Source organism: Rhinatrema bivittatum, chromosome 3 (assembly GCF_901001135.1).
Source record: "Rhinatrema bivittatum chromosome 3, aRhiBiv1.1, whole genome shotgun sequence".
In the NCBI taxonomy this organism is placed as follows: domain Eukaryota; kingdom Metazoa; phylum Chordata; class Amphibia; order Gymnophiona; family Rhinatrematidae; genus Rhinatrema; species Rhinatrema bivittatum.
The window spans coordinates 541404652-541426609 of NC_042617.1; the positions used below are offsets into that span (position 1 = coordinate 541404652).

General features: G+C 43.4%; 1 protein-coding gene across 1 annotated transcript in view; it reads left to right on the forward strand.

The window, feature by feature from the left end:
• Positions 1 to 210: 210 nt before the first annotated feature.
• LOC115088647 (neurofilament heavy polypeptide-like) overlaps positions 211 to 21958 on the forward strand; it is a 611587-nt gene continuing 589839 nt past the window's right edge. Inside the window, exons 1-5 of the mRNA XM_029596909.1 lie at positions 211 to 244; positions 6132 to 6191; positions 9022 to 9081; positions 11706 to 11765; positions 14906 to 14965. Of these exons, the coding sequence (XP_029452769.1) occupies positions 211 to 244; positions 6132 to 6191; positions 9022 to 9081; positions 11706 to 11765; positions 14906 to 14965 (274 nt within the window). The remainder of the gene's footprint in view (positions 245 to 6131; positions 6192 to 9021; positions 9082 to 11705; positions 11766 to 14905; positions 14966 to 21958) is intronic.

A 21958-nucleotide genomic window follows, 5' to 3' on the forward strand; every position in this document is an offset into this window, starting at 1 on the left:
ATGGAATGAATACACCCTCTCAGTTGCTAATAACATTTGCCCCCTCATTACAAAAAAACTCTCCTCTCAGAAAAATACAAAAAAACCCTGGTACACTCCCACACTAAAAGACCTAAAACAAGCCCTTAGAAAAGCTGAAAAAATTGGCGTAAAGAACAGACACCTACTCTACTTGCATGATACAAAACTTCCCTGCAAAACTATAGTGAGATGATCAACAATGCAAAAAAGAATTTCTATGCTGGTAAAATACATCAATTTCAATTCAATCCAAAAGTATTGTTTGAATATGTCACTTCACTTACTAACCTCACTCCAAATATCATACCAGAAGAAGAAGCCAAAATCAAATGCGAACAACTGGCTTCTTTCTTTCAGGACAAAATTAACAAAATCATGACACGCTTCCCCCATAATCCCCACATGCCCCAATTCAATAACCTCTGTCACACAAAAGACTCTGCACCTCAGCTAACATTCTTTGAAAACACAGCAACAACTGAAATTGAATCCCTGCTCAAAAAAGCTAAACCCTCCTCTCACCCGTCTGATACCATCCCCACAAAACTCCTACTCACTGTCCCTGATCTAATAGCCAGCCCCATTTCTAACATTATCAATACTTCCATCGAATTTGGACAAGTACCCAACTCTCTCAAATTTGCTATCCTTAAACCTACTTTAAAAAAACCTAAGCTCGACCCATTAGACCTTGGCAATTACCGCCCTATTTCTAATCTCCCATTTATTGCTAAAATCCTAGAAAAAACTATCAACCGTCAACTCAGTGACTATTTAGAACACCAAATCCTCTCTCCCTCACAATATGGGTTTCGTAAATTACATAGTACTGAAACTCTTCTCTTATCACTGTCCGATTACCTTCTCAAAAGCCTAGATAGAAATCAACTACATCTTCTAGTAATCCTGGATATTTCAGCGGCTTTTGATACCGTTAACCACCAAATTCTCCTCCAACGCCTACACGAGATTGGAATAACTGGTACCGCTCATAACTGGTTTACTTCCTACCTGTCCAATCGTAATTATAAAGTCAAAATTGGCAACCACCTATCAAAAGAAATCCCCCTGAAGCAAGGAGTCCCGCAAGGCTCTTCACTTTCATCTACCCTTTTTAACATTTATCTTCTTCCGCTTTGCCATCTCCTCGCCAACCTTAAACTTCCACACTTTTTGTACGCTGATGATGTACAAATTCTTATTCCAGTAACAGAATCTATATCCAAAGCCCTTGAAATCTGGGACACTACTCTCGCTGCTATCAATAATCTATTAACCTCCTTACAACTTGCCCTCAACTCCACAAAAACAGAACTCATGATCATATCTCCTCCTACTCCATTACATACTTCGCCTACCTTACCTATAACACCAACGCACATACAATTCTCTCACCAAGTCCGAGACCTAGGAGTCATTATTGATGACCAAATGACCCTCAAAAAATTTATCAGTGCAATCCTTAAAGAATGTTTTTTCAAATTACATACAGTCAAAAAATTGAAACCCTTGCTTCACGCATCTGATTTCCGGACAGTTTTACAAGCCATGTTGTTTTCCAAAACAGATTATTGCAATTCACTCCTCCTAGGCCTACCTAAAAATGCCATCCACCCCTTACAAATTCTGCAAAACACTGCAGCCCGTATCCTTACCAACACAAACTCAAAGGAACATATTACGCCAGTTTTGAAGGACCTTCACTGGCTCCCCATTCAATATCGCATACAGTACAAGACATTAACACTGATCCATAAAGCCCTCCACAATCCTGAAATGAAATGGTTTAATAATTCACTGCAATTTCAAACTTCTATTAAACCTACCAGAAATCAATACCTCGCCACATTACTGACCCCCTCACCCAAAATATATAACCATGCCTCCACCAAAGCACGAGCGCTTTCCTTTGCTGGCCCATTGTTATGGAATACCTTGCCCACTGAACTGCGCCTTGAGCCATCTCCCAAAACTTTCAAGCAAAAACTCAAGACATGGTTATTTACACATGCCTATACCTGAAATATATATGTCTTTCTTCCCCTTTTTATGCCCTGCCTTATCTACCCAACACCCCCTTTCTCTACACTATCTCTAATTTCCCCTTTTTTATGTCCTTACTGTAAATACCATTCCATACTTTTGCTCTTAATTGCACCTGAAGCGCTTTCTCCCCTCTCTTATCACTCCTAATTATAACTCCATCTCCTTCTAACCTGTCCCTAACCTCATACCTAATTTCCTAAAATCCCTTTACTTTCCAGCTCTGTTTAACTCAGCTCAGTTAATCCTAAATGATAGTTCTGTTTTAAAAGATTCTACTTGTTTTATGTTCAAATATATATATTCTTACTTTTGTTAAATGTATAATGCTTATTTAATCCTGTTAAATGTATAACGCTCCGGCGTAAGTTCCTGTTCATTGTACACCGACGTGATATCTTTGATGAGCGGCGGTATATAAAAAACTATAAATAAATAAATAAATAAATTACCAAAGATTACATGTGCCAATCAGTAAAAAGTAATTTATTTCTTTTTTTTTTACCTTTGCTGTCTGATCTTCTAATAGGTTGGTCACAGGCTTTTTTGTTCCACCTCCCCTTTCTTATTTTTTTGCCAATTCCTTTCATATTTCTCATACACACTCATTTCTCATACACACATATTTCTCATACACACTTTAGGGGAGGAGGAATAGCCTAGTGGTTAGAGCAGTGGACTATGAACCAGGAGACCAGGGTTCTAGTCCTGCTGTCTCTCCTTGTGACCTTGGGCAAGTCACTTTACTCTCCATTGCCTCAGGTACAAAAACTTAGATTGTAAGCCCTCTGGGGATAGAAAAATACCTCCAGTACCTGAATGTAAACCAGTGTGATATCTCAATTGAGATCAAGTGTCAGTATATAAAAATAATAAATAAAATATTGTCTTTTTTTCTATTTCTTTTCTCTCCATCTATCTTCTTCCCTCAAACATTCAGTCAGGTTCTCATTCTCACATGCTTTCTCTCTCTCACACACAGGCTCTCACTCTCACATGCTGTCTCTCATACAATCATTCATACAGTTTCTCTCTTGCACATGCTGTCTGACTCTCACACACCCAGGCTCTCTCTCACTCCCACATGCTGTCTTGCTCAAGCACAGGCTCTCACTTTCACATGCTCTCTCTCATACAATCATTCATACACAGTCTCTCTCTTGCACATGCTGTCTGACTCTCACACACCCAGGCTCTCTCTCACTCCCACATGCTGTCTTGCTCAAGCACAGGCTCTCACTATCACATGCTGTCTCTCTCACACACATACAGGCTCTCACATGCTGTCTCTGCAAACATTCAGGTCCTCACTCCCACACCCAATCTCTCAACTCACCTCATACACGCACCCAATCTCTCAACGCACCTCATACACGCACACAATCTCTCAACTCACCTCATACACGCACACAATCTCTCAACTCACCTCTCAACTCAGCTCATACACACACTCTACGGTCCCTCAGCCTCTCTCTTACCTCTGGGCCTCCTCTTCACGGGTCGCTGCAGGATGGGCTCTGCAGCGGCCCTGATCTTCTTGGGCCGATCCGCAGCAGCGGCGGCCCTGATCTTCTCGGGCCGATCCGCAGCAGCGGCGGCCCTGATCTTCTCGGGCCGATCCGCAGCAGCGGCGGCCCTGATCTTCTCGGGCCGATCCGCAGCAGCGGCGGCCCTGATCTTCTCGGGCCGATCCGCAGCAGCGGGGGCCCTGATCTTTTTGGGCCGATCCACAGTGAGGGCCCTGCTACTGGGCCGCCTCCTCTTCTCGCACGCTGCAACAACGCTGCTCCTCTTCTGCACGCGGCTGATGCTCCTCCTCCTTTCTGCCCGTGCGGCTCCGGCAACATTTTTCTTCCAGGGCCACGTGGGCAGGAAGGAGGCAGAGCACCTGCATGTTTAGACGTGCCCTTTTTCTTCGGGCCATGGTGACGTGAGCTCCACCAAGGCCCTACCGATCTTCTTGCTGTGTGTCTCCGGCACACAGCACAGCCCATCCCAGCAAAACTTCACTGCTCAGCCACCAGTGGAATGAGGTCCACCGGCGGCCGCATTGGCTCCCTCTTGCCAGTGTGTCATGTGCACCGGGCTTCCGCGACACACCGGCACACTGCAGGCGACACACTAAAGTGTCGCGACACACTTTGGAAAGCTCTGCAGTAGAGCTTGGTCCAACGTGATCACATTTTGCGTCCCAGCTGCCTCAGGGACCTCTCTGATATCAAGTTTGTATTCCAGTACTTCGAGTTGTTTCTCAAAGTACTGGAATACAAACTTGATATAACATTGGGTTTTAATATATTTCAAAAAAAGAAAAAATATATTTTTGAAGATTGGATAGTATATGACCAATGATTAAAAATGGCCCTTTATCAGTTTAACAATGGAGCAGTAATGCCCAAAATACTGCAGGGCGTTATGAAGGTTGTCCATCAACTATATTAAGTATTTATGAATGCTTTAGAGTTAATCTAAAGGCAATTCCATATTGACGTCATATTGAAAATACAGTTTTGCAATCATCAGAATTCTAAAGAGTATTTTTTCATTATAAAAATTATCCTTACATAATTTATGCATGCAAAATCTCAAATACAATTATCAGACTAAACAAAATTAAAATTTTCTAATCCATTTATTTTACACTAACCTCCACAATAAATCAAAATACACATACCAAAAATGTAAAACATATACTAAAGAATCAAATTGATTTTTCAAATAACCCTCCAAGAGAATTATGTATTTCCACTAAACTGTAACAATCCTGGCTGCTGTAAACTGCATGAGATCTCAGTGGTCTGTCTGCAGTCTGAGCAGCACAGGATTGCCTCAAAGGTACATGAGGTGACCCTGCCAAGCCTTAAAAGCCTGGTTCTCTCACAGCCCACTGCCTCATCATCCCATCTCCCTTGCTCCTTGCTGTGGCCAACCATGCACTTTATTCTGCCTTGTTCTTGTTCCTGTTTTCAGTGTGGCCGAACAGAGGCCTTCTTATCTTGTTCCTGTTTGCTGTGTGGCCTGTGAGACATCTTTTTGGCCTCTCTTTTTTTCTGATGTTTCCGTAGTTCCTGTGGGACCTCCCAGTGGCCCTCTTGCCTGTTTTTTGTCCTTGTTTGTCTGTTCCCTGTCTTGTTTTGCATTTTGTCTCTGTCTTGCCCTGCCCTGGCCCTGCCCTATGCCTGTTTAGCCCTATCCCTGTCCTGGCTTTGGTGTCTTGCTGTCCTGACCCTGTTTTACGTTGTTCCTGTCTGAAGTTAGCATGGGGCACATTTAAAACTAACCGAGAAAGTCCTTTTTTACTCAACGCACAATTAAACTCTGGAATTTGTTGCCAGAGGATGTGGTTAGTGCAGTTAGTATAGCTGTGTTTAAAAAAGGATTGGATAAGTTCTTGGAGGAGAAGTCCATTACCTGCTATTAAGTTCACTTAGAAAATAGCCACTGCTATTACTAGCAATGGTAACATGGAATAGACTTAGTTTTTGGGTACTTGCCTGGTTCTTATGGCCTGGATTGGCCACAGTTGGAAACAGGATGCTGGGCTTGATAGACCCTTGGCCTGACCCAGTATGGCATTTTCTTATGTTCTTATGTTGTCCCTCTGGTGCCTTGTCTGTCTGGTCCCTGCTTTGCCATGCACCCTGTTCCTGTTTTGCCCTGTTCTTAATTTCCCTGTTCCTATTTCCTTGCCTGCCCTGGTTTCTCCCTGCCCTGTTTTTCCTTTGCCTTGCACTGACTTCTCGATCCTGACCCTGCCTGACCTTCATCATTGCTTTGCCTGCTGCCAGTCCTGATCTTAGCCTGCCCCGTCTCTGCCCACCCCTATGCTTCAAGTTTATTGTAAGTGAAGTCATGCCGTCAGATCTTGCAAGCTCAATCCTAAATTAGTGCCTCTAAGAACTTAATTTATATATGCCAACAAGAGACCATTTCATTTCTTCTGAAAGAAATTGATGATACAGCTTTCAACTTCATATATAGGATTCATTGTTTTAAAGTTGCATACATTATCAATTTGGAAATCTTGTTTTCATAAATAGCTAATCTGCTTTTATATTCTCTTCTAGTAATTCCCAAAGAAAAACTTGAAAGAAAAGAAAAACCTGAAAAGAAAATTTCACCCAAAGGTTTGCTTTTAATAATGATTTATTTTTTTGTATAGTTTCCAGACATACAGCACTGAGCTAGACTCACTTCTTATTTGCCTTGACACTCCAATGGGGTAGATTTTAAGAGAAGCGTGCGCGGAGTACATTTGTGAGCGCTACCCGGTGTGCAGAAATGTACACCCGATTTTATAACATGCGCGAGCTGCCGCACACATGTTATAAAATCCGAGGTAGGCGAGCGCAATGGGGTGCACACTTGTGCACATTGTGCGAGCCGAGCCCTAGGGGAGGCCCGATGACTTTCCCCGTTCCCTCCAAGGCCCCTCCGAATTCGGAGCAGCCTTGTAGGGATCTTTTCTTCTGCTCCCCCCCCACCTTCCCCTCCCTTCCCCTATCTAACCCACCCCTCAGCCCTACCTAAATCCCCCACCTACCTTGTTAAACTTTTTACGCCAGCCTCTGTCTGGCGTATATTGGCGCGCTGGGCACGCCAACCCCTCGACACAGCCGCTGTGCTGGAGGCCTAGTTCCCACCCCTGGCCCGCCCCCAGAACGCCCCTGGATCGGAGCCTCGCCCAAGACCCCATTCCCTTTTTCAAAGCCCCGGGACATACGCGCGTCTCGGGATAGCACGCGCCGCTGAGCCTATGCAAAATAGGCTCGGCGCGCACAGGGGCAGGTTTTCGGGGTTACGCGCATAAGTTACGCCCGTAAACCTTTGAAAATCTACCCCAATGTGATCACTGATTGAGTGAGTGAGCATTAAGGTCTCTTTAAGCAATCCCTCTCTAGAAGGCAGTTTTGCTCCTGGATTATTTATGGGGTTTTGCAGTTAAATCTAGACCTTAGTTTAGAACATTCACAGAGACTATTCTACATTCAGTCTTGGAGTAGTGCCACAGTGTGAAACAAAACTGGAAATAAAATCAGACTAAATAATCCAGAGCTAAACACCATACTACATTATCGGGGAGTAAAACAGTGTGGACATCAAAACAGCATCTGTAAACTGTAGTATTTGTAACCAAAATCTACAGCATTGGAAATGGATGTCCTCTATTTTAAGGCATTCACAGTGCAATGTAATCCTTCGTTTTGTTCTGGAATTGAGAGGATATCATTGCCTCTGGGTTCGTGCAGTTTTTGGGGTGTTCACTGAAATAAATCATCAACATATGTGGCACTTCTGATGACAGTTTTATCATTGGGGACTGTTCTCCACTGAGACTAACAAAGTATTTTATTTATGCCACCAAGGGGCTAATTTATTAAACTGTGGTAACTTTGCAATGTTAAGTAGTTGATAGAAGGATGGTAACCTTGCACTAAAACAAAGATAACCAACTTTAAAATAATAATAAATTAATCAATAAAGCTCTGGAATTTGTTGCCAGAGGATGTGGTTAGTGCAGTTAGTGTAGCTGGGTTCAAAAAAGGTTTGGATAAGTTCTTGGAGGAGAAGTCCATTAACTGCTATTAATCAGTTATACTTAGGGAATCGCCACTGCTATTAATTGCATCAGTAGCATGGGATCTTCTTAGTTTTGGGGTAATTGCCAGGTTCTTGTGGCATGGTTTGGCCTCTGTTGGAAACAGGATGCTGGGCTTGATGGACCCTTGGTCTGACCCAGCATGGCAATTTCTTATGTTCTTAATTTAATTGAACAAAATGGCAAAAAAAAAAAATATATATCCTTACATAATTTACACATGCAAAAAGTCTAATACAATTAATCAGACTAAACAAAATTAAACATTTGTAATCAATTTATTTTACACTAACCCCCACAATAAATTAAAATACACATATAGCAAAAATTGAAAACATATAAAAGAATCAAATTGACATTGAAGTAATCCTCCAACAAAATTATGAATTTCCACTAAACTGTAACAGTCCTGGCTGCTGTACCCTGCAGGGGATCTCAGTGGGCTGCATTCTGAGCTGCACAGGATTGCCTCAAAGGTACATGAGTTGGCCCTTCCATGCCTTAAAAGCCTGGTTCACTCACAGCCCACTGCCTCATCATCCAGTCTCCCTTGCTCCTTGCTGTGGCCAACTTTGCACTTTATTCTGCCTTGTTCTTGTTCCTGTTTTCAGTGTGGCCGAACAGAGGTCTTCTGGTTTTGTCTTGTTCCTGTTTGCTGTGTGGCTGTTAGACACCTTTTTCCCTCTCTTTGTATCTGTTTCCCTAGTTCCTGTGGGGCCTCCCAGTGGCCTACTTGCCTGTTTTTCATCCTTCTTTGTCTATTCCCTGTCTTGTCTTGCATTTTTTCTCTGTTTTCCCTGCACCGTGCCTGTTTAGCCCTATCCCTGTCCTGGCCTTGGTTCTTGCTTGTCCTGACCCTGGTTTACATTGTTCCTGTCTTTGTCCCTCTGGTGCCTTGTCTGTCTGGTCCCTGGTTTGCCATGCACCCTGTTCCTGTTTTGCCCTGTACCTAATTTCCCTGTTCCTATTTCCTTGCCTGCCCTGGTTCCTGCCTGCCCTGTTTTTCCTTTGCCTTGGACTGACTTCTCGATCCTGACCCTGCCTGACCTTCATCATTGCTTTGCCTGCTGCCAGCCCTGACCTTAACCTGCCTCATCTCTGCCCACCCCTATGTTCCAAGTGCATTGCAAGCGAAGTCATGCCGTCAGATCTTGCAAGCTCAATCCTAAATTAGTGCCTCTAACAACTTAATCTATATATGCTAACAAGGGGCCGGGCCATTTCATTTCTTCTGAAAGGAATTGTTGGCATTGCTCTTAAACATCACTTATAGGTGCATTGTTTTAAAGTTGCATACATTATCAATTTGGAAATCTTGTTTTCATAAATAACTAATCTGATTTTTTATTCCCTTCTAGTAATTCCCAAAGAAAAACCTGAAAGAAAAGAAAAACCTGGAAAGAAAGTTTTGCCCATAGGTTTGCTTTTAATAATGATTTATTTTTTTGTATAGCTCCATACATGCAACACTGAGTGAGACTCACTTCTTATTTGCCTTCACAGTCCAATGTGAACACAGATTGAGTGAGTGAGCATTAAGGTCTCTTTAAGCAATCCCTCTCTAGAAGGCAGTTTTGCTCCTGGATTATTTATGGGGTTTTGCAGTTAAATCTAGACCTTAGTTTAGAACGTTCACAGAGACTATTCCACATTCAGTCTTGGAGTAGTGCCACAGGGTGAAACAAAACTGGAAATAAAATCAGACTAACTAATCCAGAGCAAAACACCATACTACCTTATCGGGGAGTAATAAAGTGTTGACATCAAAACAGCATCTGCATTCTGTAAACTGTAGTATTTGTAACCAAAAATCTACAGCATTGGAAATGGATGTCCTCTATATTAAAGCATTCATATTGGCAATGTAATCCTTCGATTTGTTCTGGAATTGAGAGCATATCATTGCCTCTGGTTCGTGCAGCTTTTGGGGTGTTCTCTGAAATCATCATCATATGTGGCATTTCTGATGACAGTTTTATCATTGGGGACTGTTCTCCACTGAGACTAACAACTTATTTTATATATGACACCAAGGGGCTAATTTATTAAACTGTGGTAACTCTGCAATGTTAAGTAGTTGATAGAAGGATGGTATCCTTGCACTAAAACAAAAGATAACCAACTTTAAAATAGTAATAAATTAATCAATAAAGCTCTGGAATTTGTTGCCAGAGGATGTGGTTAGTGCAGTTAGTGTAACTGGGTTCAAAAAAGGTTTGGATAAGCTCTTGGAGGAGAAGTCCATTAACGGCTATTAATCAGTTATACTTAGGGAATAGCCACTGCTATTAATTGCATCAGTAGCATGGGATCTTCTTAGTGTTTGGGTAATTGCCAGGTTCTTGTGGCCTGGTTTTGGCCTCTGTTGGAAACAGGATGCTGGGCTTGATGGACCCTTGGTCTGACCCAGCATGGCAATTTCTTATGTTCTTATGTTCTTAATTTAATTGAAAAAAATTAAATTTAATTAATTTAATTGAACAAAACGGGCATTCTCCACAGCTGGCCCCATCATCTGGAACAACCTGCCGACTGATCTAAGACTGGAACCCTGCCTGATTACCTTCCGAAAAAAACTCGACTTGGCTTTTCATCCAAGCCTTCTCTTAAGCCTAACATTGCAACAGTTCTTTCGTTTAGCCCAATAGACTAAATGACCGACCCAGCCACTATATATTCATAAGTTCTTATACTCCAGTTTTTCTGTCCTTTATTTCCTGGCTACTCTAGCCCCCAAGTTCATTCTCCCTGTTATTTGTACCTGCGCTTCGGCCTTCTTGTTATATGGTTTTGTTCAGTTAACCCCTAAGTTTGATGTAAACTGGCCTGATATGAAGCTTGTCATGAAGTTTGGTATAGAAAAATGGTAAATAAATAAATAAATAAATAAAAATGTCAAAAACAAATATCCTTACATAATTTACACATGCAAAATGTCTAATGCAATTAATCAGACTAAACAAAATAAAAAATTTGTAATCAATTTATTTTACACTAACCCCCACAATAAATTAAACTACATATATACTAAAATTGAAAACATACTAAAGAATCAAATTGACGTTTGAAATAATCCTCCAACAGAATTATGTAGTTCCACTAAACTGTAATAATCCTGGCTGCTGTACCCTGCAGGGGATCTTATTGGGCTGCAGTCTGAGCAGCACAGGATTGCCTCAAAGGTACATGAGGTGGCCCTGCCAAGTCTTAAAAGCCTGGTTCACTCACAGAGCACTGCCTCATCATCCAGTCTCCCTTGCTGCTTGCTGTGGCCAACTTTGCACTTTATTCTGGCTTGTTCTTGTTCCTGTTTTCAGTGTGGCCGAACAGAGGTCTTCTGGTTTTGTCTTGTTCCTGTTTGCTGTGTGGCTGTTAGACACCTTTTTCCCTCTCTTTGTTTCTGTTTCCCTAGTTCCTGTGGGGCCTCCCAGTGGCCCTCTTGCCTGTTTTTCATCCTTCTTTGTCTATTCCCTGTCTTGTCTTGCATTTTTTCTCTGTTTTCCCTGCACCGTGCCTGTTTAGCCCTATCCCTGTCCTGGCCTTGGTTCTTGCTTGTCCTGACCCTGTTTTACATTGTTCCTGTTTTGTCCCTCTGGTGCCGTGACTGTCTGGTCCCTGCTTTGCCTTGCACCCTGTACCTAATTTCCCTGTTCCTATTTCCTTGCCTGCCCTGGTTTCTGCCTGCCCTGTTTTTCCTTTGCCTTGGACTGACTTCTCGATCCTGACCCTGCCTGACCTTCATCATTGCTTTGCCTGCTTCCAGCCCTGACCTTAACCTGCCTCATCTCTGCCCACCTCTATGTTCCAAGTGCATTGCAAGCGAAGTCATGCCGTCAGATCTTGCAAGCTCAATCCTAAATTAGTGCCTCTAACAACTTAATCTATATATGCCAACAAGAGACCATTTCATTTCTTCTGAAAGGAATTGTTGGCATTGCTCTTAAACATCACTTATAGGTGCATTGTTTTAAAGTTGCATACATTATCAATTCGGAAATCTTGTTTTCATAAATAACTAATCTGCTTTTTTATTCTCTTCTAGTAATTCCCAAAGAAAAACCCGAAAGAAAAGAAAAACGTGAAGCGAAAATTTCGCCCAAAGGTTTGCTTTAATAATGATTTATTTTTTTGTATAGCCTCCATACATACAGCACTGAGCTAGACTCACTTCTGTGTTGCCTTTACAGTGCATTGTGAACACAGATTGAGTGAGTGAGCATTAAGGTCTCTTTAAGCAATCCCTCTCTAGAAGGCAGTTTTGCTCCTGGATTATTTATGGGGTTTTGTAGTTAAATCTAGACCTTAGTTTAGAACGTACACAGAGACTATTCCACATTCAGTCTTGGAGTAGTGCCACAGGGTGAAACAAAACTGGAAATAAAATCAGACTACCTAATCCAGAGCTAAACACCATACTACCTTATCGGGGAGTAAAACAGTGTGCACATCAAAACAGCATCTATAAATTGTAGCATTTGTAACCAAAAATCTACAGCATTGGAAATGGATGTCCTCTATATTAAGGCATTCACAGTGGCAATGTAACCCTTCAATTTCTTCTGGAATTGAAAGGACATCATTGCCTCTGGGTTCCTGCAGCTCTTGGGGTGTTCTCTGAAATCATCATCATATGTGGCACTTCTGATGACAGTTTTATTGTGGACTGTTCTCCACTGAGACTAACAACTTATTTTATATATGCCACAAAATGGCTAATGTATTAAACTGTAATAACTTTGCAATGTTAAGTGGTTGATAAAAGGATGGTAACCTTGCACTAAAACAAAGATAACCAACTTTAAAATAGTTATAAATTAATCCAAAATGGCAAAAACATTATCCTATATATTCAATATGGAATTGCCTTTAGATTACTTCTAAGAACTATAACAGAATCCCAACATTCATAAATAAAATAGTTCATGGACGACCTTCATATTGCTCTGCAGTATTTTGGGCATTACTGCTCCATTTTTAAGCTGCTAAAGGGCCATTTTTAATCATTGGTCGTTTACTATCCAACGCTCAAAAATATATTTTTTTCTTTTTTTGAAATTAAAGCTCAATGTTATATCATAACGCACAATGGGGCAGATTTTAAAAAGTTGCGCGAGCGCGTACTTTTGTTCGCACCTTCCCATCCCTTCCCCTACCTAACCCACCCCCCCGGCCCTATCTAAACCCCCCCTTACCTTTGTCGGCAAAGTTACGCCTGCTGAAAGCAGGCGTAACTTTGCGCGCATCGGCCGGGTGCCCCGCTCCGTGGTGCGGTCCCGGGGGCTGTTCCGGAGGCCGCGGCCACGCCCCCGGAACGCCCCCGGGCCGAAACCACACCCCACGTTGCCGCCCCCGAAACGCCGCGCCCTGCCCCCTAAACGGCGTGTCATCTCGACACGCCCCGACACGCCCTCGACACGCCTTCAACAGGAAGCCCCAGGACTTACGCGCTTCCCGGGGCTTTACGCGCGCCGGCAGCCTATGCAAAATAGGCGCGCTGGCGCGCGCGGGCCTTTGAAAATCCGCCCCAGTAATTTCAACGTGCCTGCTTCTCACCAGTATCACAGCTCTATTTAATTTAGATTCACAAACATTCCTTGAGAGAGTAACGGAGCTAATTTCAGCGTTATTCCAAGCGAATTCAACTATTTCTTCTGGGTAGACGGTAGAGCTTGGTGCAACGTGATCACGTTTTGCGTCCCAGCTGCCTCAGGGACCTCACTGATATCGTTTGTATTCCAGTACTTGAGTTGTTTCTCGAAGTACTGTAATACAAACTTGATATAACATTGAGTTTTAATATATTCCTAAAAGGGAAAAAATATATTTTTGAGCGTTGGATAGTATACGACCAATGATAAAAAATGGCCCTTTATCAGTTTAGCAATGGAGCAGTAATGCCCAAAATACTGGAGGGCGTTATGAAGGTTGCCCATGAACTATATTAAGAATTTATGAATGCTGGGATTCTGTTATAGTTCTTAGAGTTAATCTAAAGGCAATTCTATATTGACGTCATATTGAAAATATAGTTTTGCAATCATCAAAATTCTAAAGAGTATTTTTCATTAAAAAAATATTTACATAATTGATGTATGCAAAATTTCACATACAGTTAATCAGACTAAACAAAATAAAAAATGTCTAATCCATTTATTTTACATTAACACCCACAATAAATCAAAGTTCACATATACCAAAAATTGAAAATATATATTAATTATTAGATTGACATTTCAAATAATCTTCCAACAAAATTATGTATTTCCACTAAACTGTCACAATCCTGGCTGCTGTACTCTGCAGGGGATCTCAGTGGTCTGCAGTATGAGCTGCACAGGATTGCCTCAAAGGTACATGAGGTGGCCCTGCCATGTCTTAGTATCCTGCTTCACTGACACCGCACTGCCTCATCATCCAGTCTCCCTTGCTCCTTGCTGTGACCAACCTTCCACTTTATTCTGCCTTGTTCTTGTTTCTGTTTTCAGTGTGGTCGAACAGAGGCCTTCTTGTCTTGTCTTGTTCCTGTTTGCTGTGTGGTCTGTTAGAAACCTTTTGGCTCTCTCTTTTTTTTCTGTTTGTTTCCGTAGCTCCTGTGGCACCTCCCAGTGGCCCTCTTGCCTGTTTTTTGTCCTTGTTTGCCTGTCTTGCCTTGCTTTTTGTTTCTCTTTTGCCCTTCCCTGGCCCTGCCCTATGCCTCTTAAGCCCTATCCCAGTCCTGGCCTTGGTGTCTTGCTTGTTCTGAACCTGTTTTACCTTTTCCCTGTCTCTGTCCCTCTGGTGCCTTGACTGTCTTGTCCCTGCTTTGCCATGCACCCTGTTCTTGTTTTGCCCTGTTCTTAATTTCCCTGTTCCTGTTTCCTTTTCTGCCCTGTTTGTGCCTGCCCTGTTTTTCCTTTGCCTTGGGCTGACTTCTCGATCCTGACCCTGCCTGACCTTCATCATTGCTTTGCCTGCTGCCAGCCCTGACCTTAGCCTGACTCATCTCTGCCCACCCCTATGTTCCAAGTGCCTTGCAAGCGAAGTCAAGTCGCCACCAGAACCTGCAAGCTCAATCCTAAATTAGTGCCTCTAAGAACTTAATTTATATATGCCAACAAGGGGCCATTTCATTTCTTCTGAAAGAAATTGATGGAACAGCTTTCAACTTCATATATAGGATTCATTGTTTTAAAGTTGCATACAGTATCAATTTGGAAATCTTGTTTTCATAAATAGCTAATTTGATTTTTTATTCTCTTCTAGTAATTCCCAAAGAAAAACTTGAAAGAAAAGAAAAACCTGAAAAGAAAATTTCACCCAAAGGTTTGCTTTTAATAATGATTTATTTTTTTGTATAGCCTCCATACATACAGCACTGAGCTAGACTCACTTCTGTTTTGCCTTCACAGTCCAATGTGAACACAGATTGAGTGAGTGAGCATTAAGGTCTCTTTAAGCAATCCCTCTCTAGAAGGCAGTTTTGCTCCTGGATTATTTATGGAGTTTTGCAATTAAATCTAGACCTTAGTTTAGAACGTTCACAGAGACTATTCCACATTCAGTCTTGGAGTAGTGCCACAGGGTGAAACAAAACTGGAAATAAAATCAGACTACCTAATCCAGAGCTAAACACCATACTACCTTATCGGGGAGTAAAACATTGTGCACGTCAAAACAGCAACTATAAATTGTAGCATTTGTAACCAAAAATCTACAGCATTGGAAATGGATGTCCTCTATATTAATAACCCTGTACAGTACAAAACTAAGGAAAAAACAACCCCCTTTTTTAAAATATATATCATCCAACATGAACTGGGTTGTCAGATTAAATCCCAAACTAGAGTGATTAAATACAATTTTTATAACAAGCAAAATACAAAGTTAGACAAATCTTAAAGTGCGATCCTTATAGAATCTTATATATGAACAAAATTGTCCATAGATATACTAAATTTCCTTTAACAAACTCATGCCTAATGTAAAAAAATTCACACATTTACCCATTCACACTTATCATATCATGCTAAAATAATCTTTCACTCTTAAACATGGTTAGAGGATAAACTCTTACTCAGATATGCTACATTGTTCAATAAGACATATATCAGTTCAAAACTTGTTAAATTCGGCCCGTTTCCAGTGAACAATCCAATCCTATGAATACACAATAACTTGTTGCATTACCCCAATTCGGTGGATCTAGTTGACTGATTCTCAACTCAGTTTCGGTGGAGGGGAGGGAGTGCCTCCAGCTCGGTTCGCCTCTTTGAGGCCCGGCGAGCCTCTGACATGCCTCGGAGCATGGTGGGGACTCTGCCGCCATCTGCTTCTCGCACTGCAGCCCTCTAGGTGCGTGTGCTTTCCTAGTTGATTTAAAGGGCCCATGGCAGGCAAGGGCTGCCAGCCCTTCTGATGATGTCAGAGGTCTGGGATTATTTAAGGCAAGCCCTGACGTTCAGATCTTTCCTTGGCAACAGGTCTCCAAGCTAGTCATGTGCTCGTTGCTCATCCTGTTCTTGACTCCATTCCTGGTTCCTACCTAGCCTTTACTTCGGACTGATCTCTGGCTTTGACCCTTGCTTCATTGGACCATGCTAAGGACTGATTACTGGCTTGACCGTTGCTTTGTTGGCCCATGCATGGACTGTTTACCAGCTTTGACCCTTGCTTCATTGGCTTCTGGATTTGACTCTTGCTCTGCTGTACCCTACCTAGCCTCTGCCTTGGACACTCACCTCAGGATTTTCCACATGGAGGCCTGCCTTAGACCAGCCAACCCTGGTACCCTGTGGGAAATGAGGCTGGTGTTGGCGAAGCTCCAGTCAGCCTCCGCTTCCCATTCAGCTCTGTTTCCTGACGGTGGGGACCTGTGGGGGCTTCCCCTACAGGTAGTGTCAACTCCACCTCACTCCAAGGGTACACCTCCATAGCAGGTTGCCAAGGCCATGGACTCAGCAGAGCCATCCACTCTCCAGGCCATTCTGGACCTGGCCCTGAAGATCCAGGAACAGCACAGGTTCCTTGATGCGTAGGCCACCTCCATTGAGCGCCAAAACGCCCAATTGGATTCACACCCAGCAGACTTGGTTGCGCTGAAGGCCATCCCTGAACTTGTTCTGCAGCTTCAAAAACTCCAGTCAGCCTTAGAGCTAGTGGTGGCTGTTGTGAACCATCTTGCTGCACGCCAAGACTCCTTTACCCAACCCAATGCCCCACCACCACCCCCAGCAGATTCCGTGCCGGCCTCCGACCCCAGTTGGGCAGTCATTTCATTGCAGGCACCACCCCATTATGTGGGGAAACCCCAAGCGGTGTTGGGGATTCTTAAATCAATCAGCACTTTTTCCGAATGACCTAGTCAAGACGACATTTATCTCTTCTGGGTGGCAAGGCCTTGGCTTGGGCTTCTCCCCTGTGGGAATGCTCAGACTCCTTGCTTTTGAATCTTCCACAGTTTGTCTCGGCCTTTAAACAGATTTTTGAGGAACCAGGCAGGCTCCCTGCCATGGGCTCCAATCTTCTACATTTGCGCCAAGGGACTTGCCCCTTATCTGCGATCAAATTCTGAACCCTAGCCATGGAATTAAATTGGAAGGGGGACAGCTTATACACCATTTTCCTGGATGGGTTAGCCCCCAGGATTAAGGATGAACTTGCAGCATAAGAACTTCCTGCCTCCCTCAAAGGGTTCATCGATCTCATGGGGAAGATCGATTGATGACTCCAAAAGCAGGCCCAGGAGAATTGCTCAACCCAGAAGGGTCACGCCAGTGAGCCTCTCCTCTCTGGCTGGGACCTCCTCTCACCCTCAGGGAACTCCTCAGAGAAACTGATGCAACTATGCCGTATTCATCTCAATAATACTGAGAAGTCTCGTCGACGCCAATTAGGCCTTTGCCTTTATTGTGGGAAGTCAAGTTACCTGTTGTCTCAGTGCCCACAAAGGAAGGAAATAACTCTACCCGGGAGACACCAGAATCAGTAACCCTCGGTCTGGCTAAAGCATCACCCTTATTTCTATTGCCAGCCTCCTTGGAACACCCCCCCCCCACCTGTTTTGCCACCCAAGTCCTAGTGGACTCTGGCGCTGGGGGAAATTTTATTCAGCAGGATCTCATGGACCAGTACCAAATCTCCACGTGTCCCTTGACACCACTGTTGGTTCTTTACTCAGTCCATGGAGACTTCTTCCCCGGTTTGGTGACTCGGACTTTATGGCCCATTAGGCTGAAAATTGGGCCTGATTACTCAGAACTCATCTCTTTCTACGTCCTTCCTATGGCCGTGAACCCAGTTATCCTGGGTCTGCTATGGTTGCGGAAGCATGAGACGCAATTTGACTGGGCCATGGCCAATCTGATTCAGTGGTGGCCATGGTGCTCGGAATTGTGTCTAGAACTGTTAGACTCTCCCTGGTCCCTGATCCTGGCTACCACTCTCCCTAACCTTTTCCTCCCAAGTAAAAGGTCTCAGGAGACCAAGACTAACTCTTGTTCCCTCCAGAAGAACATCCTGAGGGCCATCTTTACCCAGCTGACGGAACAGCTAATGCAGAGAATGGCCAAACATGAAGTCTTCATAAAGGAACAAAATCAAGCCATAAAAGGATTCATATCCCTTTTGACTTACAAGAAAGAGGAGATCCAGAGTCTGTATGCCCTACTGCAACAATAAAAAGGGAGACAGCCTCCCTCTTCAGCTCTCTCTAACCGCTGGGACCACGGGAATGCCAAAATTGGCCTCACCCCATTTGGGGCCCCGGCTATGGCTCGAAGCAACCCTGAAATGCTTATCCCTCCACGTTCAGCGAGACCTCAGTCTATGGAACTTGCCATTTCTAAACCAGAGGATCATCTGAGCCTAGAAAAACTGGACAGTCAGTGCCCCGGCCACTCAGACCCTTGGGGGTGGGATTTGAGGAGGGAGGAACTGTTGCGTCGGCCTGCTGCGGAGCTCGCAACCGGACTTCCTCACCTGCCGCGCCGCCGCAGTGGGGGTGAGCCTCAGCTTCCCAGTGGAGTGGAGGAGGTGCCTCCAGCAATGTTCACCTCTTTGCATTCCGGCGTGCCGCTGGCATGCCTTGGAGCAAGGCGGGAACACCACCACCGTCTGTTTTTCGCACCACGGCCCTCTAGGCGCGCACACCTTTCTAGTTGATTTAAAGGGCCCGCGGCAGGCAAGGGTTGCCAGCCAGTCCGATGATGTCAGCGGACTGGGATTATTTAAGGCAAGCTCTGACGTTCAGAGCTTGCCTTGACAACAGGTCTCCAAGCTAGTCGTCTTTTCGTTGCTCATCCTGTTCCTGACTTCGTTCCTGGTTCCTACCTAGCCTTTACCTTGGACTACTCTGTGGCTTTCACACTTGATTCATTGGACCACACTCAGGACTGATCTCTGTCTTTGACCCTTGCTTCATTGGACCACGCTCAGGACTGATTACTGGCTTGACCCTTGCTTCATTGGACCATGCTTGTACTGTTTACCGGCATAGACCCTCGCTTCGTTGGACTACACTCAGGACTGGTTTATGGCTTTGACCCTTGCTCTGCTGTACCCTACCTAGCCTCTGCCTTGGACACTCCTTGGGATCTTCCATGTGGAGGTCTGCCTAAGACCAGCCAGCCCCGGTACCCAAGGGCTCAACCTGTGGGGAATGAGGGTTGGTATTGGTGAAGCTTCTTTCGGCCTCCGCTTCCAGTTCAACTCTGCCTCCCAACAGTGGGGACCCATGGCAGCTCCCCCCCCCCCCCTGGGTAGTGTCAACTCCACCTCGGTCCAAGGGTCCACCTCTGCAACAGATTGGTGTTTAAGGTCCATGTTTTATAACATCAACAAGTGAGTATGAGGTTGGATTGAAGTGGCGATATTGTCATCTTGTAAAATTGTCATCTTGTGAAATATCATTTGTGGTAAAACAGTTGCAATGAACAGCTTTTGAAGATTGTTAAGGTGGATGGAATAGCACCTGAAGAAGCCCCCTTTGGGTGAAACAAGGGCCCTTGTTGGGCAAAGTTCAAAGTGTTTGAATTGAGATTGAGTTGAGATGCAGTCAACTAGATCCAGCAAATTTGGGAAATTTAATGCAAAACTTTATTGTGTATTCTTAGGATTGGATTGTTCACTACAATCAGGCTGAATTTAACAAGTTTTGAACTGATATATATCTTATTGAACAATGAAGCATATCTGAGTAAGACGTTATCCTCTAACCATGTTTAAGTGTGAGGGATTATTTTAGCATGATATGTAATAAGTGTGAATGGGTATATGTGTGAATGTGTATGTATGAGATCATAACCGTGGAGATTTTGCATTAGGTGTGGGTTTGTTAAAGGGAAATTTAGTACCTTTATGGACATTATAATATCGACAATTTTGTTCATGTATAAGATTATATAAGTACTGTACTTTAAGATTTGCATAATTTTGTATTTTGCTTGAATTAAAAATTGTATTTATTCATTCTGGTTGGGGACTTAATCTGACACCCCTGTTCACGTTGGATGATATGTCCTCTATATTAAGGTATTCACAGTGGCAATGTAAGTCTTCAAATTGTTTTGGAATTGAAAGGATATGATTGCCTCTGGGTTCGTGCAGCTTTTGGGGTGATCAATTAAATCATCATCATTTGTGGCACTTCTGATGACAGTTTTATCATTGTGGACTGTTCTCCACTGAGACTAACAACTTATTTTATATATGCCACCAAGGGGCTAATTTATTAAACTGTGGTAACTTTGCAATGTTAAGCAGTTGATAAAAGGATGATAACCTTGCACTAAAACAAAGATAACCAACTTTAAAATAGTTATAAATTAATTTAATTGACCAAAATGACAAAAAAATTATTATTACATATTTATGCATGCAAAATCTCAAATATAATTAATCAGAGTAAACAAAGTAAAAAATGTCTAATCCATTTATTTTACACTAACCCCCACAATAAATCAAAATACACATATACCAAAAACTGAAAACATAAACTAAAGAATCAAATTAACGTTTCAAATAATCCTCCAACAAAATTATGTATTTCCACTAAACTGTAACAATCCTGGCTGCTGTACCCTGCAGGGGATCTTATTGCGCTGCAGTCTGAGCTGCAGAAGATTGTCTCAAAGGCACATGAGGTGGCCATGCCAAGCCTTAAAAGCCCGCTTCCCTCACAGCGCACTGCCTCATCATGCAGTCTCCCTTGCTGCTTACTGTGGCCAACCATGCACATTATTCTGTCTTGTTCTTGTTGCTGTTTTCAGTGTGGCCGAACAGAGGCCTTCTTGACTTGTCTTGTTCCTGTTTGCTATTTGGCCTGTTAGACATCTTTTTGCCCTCTCTTTTTTCTGTTTGCTTCCCAAGCTCCTGTGGGGCCTCAAAGTAGCCCTTTTGCCTGTTTTTTGTCCTTGTTTGTCTTTTCCCTGTCTTGTCTTGCATTTTTTCTGTTTTGCCCTGCACTGTGTCTGTTTAGCCCTATCCCTGTCCTGGCCTTGGTGTCTTGCTTGTCCTGACCCTGTTTTACTTTGTTCCTATCTTTGTCCCTCTGGTGCCTTGTCTGTCTGGTCCCAGCTTTGCTTTCCACCCTGATCCTGTTTTGCCCTGTGGCTAATTTCCCTGTTCCTGTTTTCTTGTCTGTCCTGGTTCCTGCCTGCCCTGTTTTTCCTTTTCCTTGGTCTGACTTCTCAAATCTAACCCTGCCTGACCTTCATCATTGCTTTGCCTGCTGCCAGCCCTGACCTTAGCCTGCCTCGTCTCTGCCAGCCCGTATAAGAACATAAGAAAATGCCATACTGGGTCAGACCAAGGGTCCATCAAGCCCAGCATCCTGTTTCCAACTGTGGCCAATCCAGGCCATAAGAACCTGGCAAGTACCCAAAAACTAAGTCTATTCCATGTTACTATTGCTAATGTCAGTGGCTATTCTCTAAGTGAACTTAATAGCAGGTAATGGACTTCTCCTCCAAGAACTTATCCAATCCTTTTTTAAACACAGCTATACTAACTGCACTGACCACATCCTCTGGTAACAAATTCCAGAGTTTAATTGTGCGTTGAGTAAAAAAGAACTTTCTCCGATTAGTTTTAAATGTGCCCCATGCTAACTTCATGGAGTGCCCCCTACTCTTTCTACTATCCGAAAGAGTAAATAACCGATTTACATCTACCCGTTCTAGACCTCTCATGATTTTAAACACCTCTATCATATCCCCCCTTCTCTGTACCTTCTCCATCGCAATTATATCTTTTTTGAGATGCGGCGACCAGAATTGTACACAGTATTCAAGGTGCGGTCTCACCATGGAGCGATACAGA